At 41.9% G+C, this 6,000-nt stretch overlaps 1 protein-coding gene across 1 annotated transcript in view; it reads left to right on the forward strand.

Moving 5' to 3' along the window:
* STRIP2 (striatin interacting protein 2) overlaps positions 1-5,673 on the forward strand; it is a gene marked incomplete at both ends in the record, with an annotated part of 41,534 nt that extends 35,861 nt beyond the window's left edge. The window contains 3 exons of the mRNA XM_082846217.1: positions 1,720-1,824; positions 2,707-2,911; positions 5,423-5,673. Coding sequence (XP_082702343.1) covers positions 1,720-1,824; positions 2,707-2,911; positions 5,423-5,673 — 561 coding nt within the window. The remainder of the gene's footprint in view (positions 1-1,719; positions 1,825-2,706; positions 2,912-5,422) is intronic.
* Between the last annotated feature and the right edge of the window lie 327 nt (positions 5,674-6,000).

Genomic DNA, 6,000 nt, shown 5'->3' on the forward strand with positions numbered 1-6,000 from the left:
ATCCCACAAGGGATGCAAGTCTTTTTATGCAGCTACCGTATTAGAAGTCAGGATGAAGAAAGCTCACAGCTGAAATATACTTACTTCTCTCTTATGTTTTTGTTTCCCCTGCTTCTTTTTAAAACATAAGCATTTAGGAGTCTGTCTCCTCTGTTAGCCACACAAAATGTAACATCTATAAAACCTGATCTGTTTTGCACTAGAGTGGAGGCTCCCATGGAAGTCTCTCTTAGAACAAAACAGATAGCGGGCTTCCCTGGTGGCGCAGTGGTTTGGGGGTCTGCCTGCCAATGCAGGGGACGCGGGTTTGTGCCCCGGTCCGGGAGGGTCCCGCATGCCGCGGAGCGGCTGGGGCCGTGGGCCTTGGCTGCTGGGCCTGCACGTCCGGAGCCTGTGCTCTGCAACGGGAGAGGCCACAGTAGTGAGAGGCCCGTGTACCGCAAAAAAAAAAAAAAAAAAAAAAGAGAAAACAGCTTTCCTGGGACTAGTTCTAAACACAATATTGAACATTTACTAGAGGAAGAAGAACATTATTATTTTTGGCCGTGCCGCGCGGCTTGTGAAATCTTAGTTCCCTGACCAGGGATCGAACTTGGGCCCCTGCAGTGAAAGTGGTGAGTCCTAAGTGCTGGGCCACCAGGGAATTCGCAGGAGAACATTATTTCTAAACAATATTTCTGAAAAGTTTCCCTGCACCTTTTTGATCCTCAATCTTATTTCTTTCTTAGGAGAGCCTAATATTCTCAAAAGTCTTGGCTGTTCATTCCACAGTTGATGTATGTCTGCCTTGCTTGCTTCAAATTAATTTGGGAGAGGAGGGGGGTAATCTTCCACTCACCAGTAAGCAGTTCACTTCTACACATCTCCCACTCCTACATTCTCTCACATTGTAGACGTGAGAAATTTCCAAGATGTTAGTTTGACCACCAAGTGTGTTAATTGATTTATATAGCTTCTGACACCAGTATATAGGTGCAAGCCCCAAAGCCCAGACTCTTATTTTTGTCCCTGAAAGATGTTTCTATGAGTAGTTACCTGTTTCTGATCTGACATCCATCTGTTATCTCTGGTTGGGTGCTCACAAGCTATCAAGAAACATTCAAGAGAAACACCTGGTTCCAATAAGCCATCTGCCGTTTTTCCTTCCATGCTAGAGAATGAAGCAGTTTACTGCAATATGGTTTGATAAAGGAGGGTGGAGGTTGATTTTTTCAAGAATTAATTGTAATGAATATCAGATCCATACAATATATAGGATTGGCCAAAAAGTTCGTTCGGGTTTTTCTGTAACTTACAAAACCCGGACGAACTTTTTGGCCAACCCAATAGTTTGAAATCTACCAGAATAACTCTTAGCAATTATAAACATAGCTTACTTAAGTGTAGAGTATATGGGGGCAAAATTCTATCATCTCTTTTCTGATGTTAAAGCAGAAAGCTACACAAGAAAGCTTGCTTAAATGAAGTTTCTATGTTCATGTACCATCTTTCTAGCCAGTACTTGCTCTAGGTACAGAGTCTTCCAGGATTGGCAGCTGTGTGTTTTCAGTTGAAGAATATTGCATGCCTTGACGCCTCACTGTGTGAAGAGCGGGATGGAAAGGAGGTAGCATTTCATATGGAAGGCCTCACCTAAACTGACCAACAGTGACTTCCATACTTCTGTGGGAAGGAATGCCTTATAGGTGTTGAGATAATGATGAGCATGCCTTATTACAGGAAGCTGGAGACAACAACCAGTTCTGCTGGAGGAACCTCTTTTCCTGCATCAACCTTCTGAGGCTGCTCAATAAACTGACCAAATGGAAGCATTCCAGAACCATGGTGAGTGGAGCTTCAGATCATGGTGTCCACCTAATTGGGTTTTTTTTATCTTTAGTAAATATGGACTTCTCGCTTTGCGAGCTTTATAGACACTGAACGCTCCATAAGACTTAGCACCTCCTAATTCTGGTTACTTATTCTATGATAATTATTTACCGGTCCATTTCTTTTCAGGGAGCTGAATATGGACTCTCCCTCAGGGCAGCTCTAGTAGGGAAGTTACCATTGTATTTTGGATTATAGTCACGCATCTCAAATGATACAAGTCTAAGATTATTCACTGCAGCAGTTTTTGTAATCATGAAAGATTGGAGAAAACGTAAATGCTCATTAATACCAACTGGTTAAATTATTTATGTACATCCTTATAATAGAATATTAATACAATCATTAAAAAGAATGCGATGGTTCTGTACTGCTGTGGAATAATTTTCAAATATATTGTTAAATAAAAATCAAGGACCTGCTGTATAAAAAATATAAAAAATAAAAATAAATAAAATTCAAAAAAAATCAAGGTATGGAACAAGGTGAAAGGGTATGTAGTTGCTATCATTTTTGTTAATAAAAGTAACATACACATACATAGAATTATCTCCAGAGGATACACAGAAAACTGGTAACAGTGGAAAGGGGATGTGTGGCTGACAAAATTTTTTTGCACTTTGAATATTAGAAATTTTGAATTGTGAAATATAAATGGAGTGCTTCCTCTGTTCTTAAAGACTAAGTCTAAGTGGAGCTTGGACCATAGATTTTCCAAAGCTCCCCAGGGTAGTCTGAGGTTAGCCAGGTTTGGCTTAATTTTTCTGTGAGTTGGAAATTCCAAAGAAACTTTAGATCCTTATCTTTCTTCATTCTTATCCCTCTTTAAATGGGCAGATGCTGGTAGTGTTTAAATCTGCTCCAATCTTAAAGCGGGCCCTCAAGGTCAAACAGGCCATGCTGCAACTTTATGTGCTGAAGCTGCTAAAAATACAGACCAAGTACCTCGGGCGCCAGTGGAGGAAAAGCAACATGAAAACCATGTCAGCCATTTATCAGAAAGTACGCCACCGCATGAATGATGACTGGGCTTATGGGAATGGTGAGTATTCTCAGAGCTTTTGACCTCTGGGAGTTGCCCAGGATTGAAACAAAACTAAACAGGCGTCTCTACTCTTTTGGTATGAATTGTTACATATTTTAGATGAGAAAATATATGATTATAGTCAGGTGCTATTATAACAAACGTTAAGGCGCTGCCTCAAATTCCAGCACATACCCTGTCCCATGTAAACTATTAAAATCCATTTTATAGAACAAGTCAATTGAGGGATAATTACCCCTTTTCAAAACATTCCTTTAAGTGACAGGTTTCTCTGAGAGATTTTTTTTTTTTAACATCTTTATTGGAGTATAATTGCTTTACAATGGTGTGTTCGTTTCTGCTGTATAACAAAGTGAATCAGCTATATGTATACATCCCCATATCCCCTCCCTCTTGCGTCTCCCTCCCACCCTCCCTATCCCACCCCTCTAGGTGGACACAAAGCACAGAGCTGATCTCCCTGTGCTATGCGGTTGCTTACCACTAACTGTTTTACATTTGGTAGTGTATATATGTCCATGCCACTCTCTCACTTCGTCCCAGCTTACCCTTCCCCCTCCCCATGTCCTCAAGTCCATTCTCTACATCTGCGTATTTATTCCTGTCCTGCCCCTAGGTTCTTCAGAACCATTTATTTTCTTTTTTTAGATTCCATATATATGTGTTAGCATACAGTATTTGTTTTTCTCTTTCTGACTTATTTCACTGTGTATGACAGTCTCTCTGAGACATTATTAAAAATAAAATAACCTTTTATTATTACAAAGCAGTTAGAAAATACAAGGAAGCAAACACTTTACAATATTACCATATTTATGCCCTATTTGAACTGTCCAAAGATTGCCACCAAAATCTTATTGTATGTTCATACAGATTTTTTCCTCTACATATACATTTTATTTATTTATTAATTATTATTATTATTTTTGGTTGCATTGGGTCTTCATGCTGCGCATGGGCTTTCTCTAGTTGTGGCAAGCGGGGGCTACTCTTCGTTGTGGTGTGTGGGCTTCTCATTGTGGTGGCTTCTCTTGTTGTGGACCACAGGCTATAGGCGCGTGAGCTTCAGTAGTTGTGGCATGTGGGCTCAGTAGTTGTGGTTCACAGGCTCTAGAGCACAGGTTCAGTAGTTGTGGCACACGGGCTTAGTTGCTCCGTGGCATGTTGGATCTTCCCAGACCAGGGCTCGAACCTGTGTCCCCTGCATTGGCAGGCAGATTCTTAACCACTACGCCACCAGGGAAGCCCTACATTTTATTTAAGTGAAAGCAAATTGTGTATGCTATTTTGTAATCTTCTCCTTTTTTTATTTTAATTGGAGTATAGTTGCTTTACAGTGTTGTGTATAATTTTCTCTTTTTAGTTAACATTATTTCTACCTTTCTATATCAGTACATTTTCATTTTATCTAATAATCAAGTCCATGTTCAGAATTTCCCAGTTGCTCCAAAATATTCTTTAAAGCTATTCTTTTCCAAGTCATAATCCAACCCAGGACCGCAAATTTCATCTGATTGTTATATCCTTTTACTTGTTTTGAATCTAGCAGGGTTCTTTTCCCCCGCCCATAACACTGACATAATTGAAGAACTAAGCCAGTTGTTCTGCAGAATATCCACCTTCTGGATTTGTCTGCTTGCTTCTTTTTTTTTTTTTTTGGCTGCATTGGGTCTTTGTTGCTGTGCGCGGGCTTGCTCTAGTTGTGGCTAGCGGGGGCTCCTCCTTGTTGCGGTGTGTGGGCTTCTCATTGCGGTGGCTTCTCTTGTTGCAGAGCATGGGCTCTAGGCGCGTGGGCTCAGTAGTTGTGGCACGTGGGCTCAGTAGTTGTGGTGCACGAGCTTAGTTGCTCTGCATGTGGGATCTTCCCGGGCCAGGGCTCGACCCCATGTCCCCTGCATTGACAGGCGGATTCTTAACCACTGCACCACCAGGGAAGCCCCACCTCATAATCTTAACATAAGCTGCATATAGATTTTTCGTGTGCTGGAGGAGGTTCCATGGAATCAGGAAAGTCTTCAGTAACTGTTTCATTCTGGTTCTCCTTGTTGTGCCCCTTCCTGCCTCTTACCATTCCTTGAAAACTGTGATTTTGTTCAAGTGGGAAACTCCTATTCCTAAGGAAAGTTCAATAAAGGGAACCGAGCTGCTGTTTTGGAAAATATAATACATATAACTAGCAAGAAAGTGAAATAATGGAAAGGAAATACAATAAAAAGAAGTCTACCTCCCTCAGGGCCCTCATTTCCTTCTCAGCGGTAATCACTGTTAACCAGTTTCTAGACTCTTCCAAAGATAGTCTCTGCATATATAAGCATATGTATGTGGGCATGTGTATATTTTTTAAACCTGACTGGCAGAGTGTTATATACTTACTTTGTACATTGCTTTTTACAAAAAAGGAAATTCTGAGCAGTTGCATTGTTGGTATCCCATAGACCATGCTCTGTGCTAAGAGGAACAGTGTCCTGAGGTGTATACATCTTTTTCTTTCTAATCTTCCCAACACAGACATTGATGCCAGGCCGTGGGACTTCCAAGCAGAAGAATGCACCTTGAGGGCCAACATTGAGGCTTTTAACAGCCGCCGGTATGACAGACCCCAGGACTCTGAGTTTTCACCTGTGGATAACTGCCTGCAGAGTGTGCTGGGGCAGAGGTTGGATCTGCCTGAGGATTTCCACTACTCATATGAGCTCTGGCTGGAGAGAGAGGTTTTTTCACAGCCCATCTGTTGGGAGGAGCTGCTCCAGAATCACTGACTGAGCTCTTGTCAACAGGCATCTGATAGATGGGGGTTGGCTCCAATAAATGGTGCTCTGCCTACCCTGCCCACTCATCCTTTGTTTCTAGCTCTAGGAGTGCTTGTCCAGGGTAGCAGTGACCCAGCCTTAGGACATCCAGTGTAGTTCAGGACTATTATGGGAGCAGTTAGGCCTGGAGATAATACAAGGCTGGGAGCCTGAGTGATAAAAAATTGATCTAATTGCCCTGGGGTCATTTGGGTGCCCAGTTGCCCTTGAAATCTCCTGCTGGATCAGTCCTGGACAGGCTCTTTTGTGGGACTGCTCCCTGCTTTCGTCTTGCCT

The sequence above is a fragment of the Leucopleurus acutus genome (assembly GCF_964270905.1).
Source record: "Leucopleurus acutus genome assembly, chromosome: 9".
Lineage (NCBI taxonomy): Eukaryota > Metazoa > Chordata > Mammalia > Artiodactyla > Delphinidae > Leucopleurus > Leucopleurus acutus.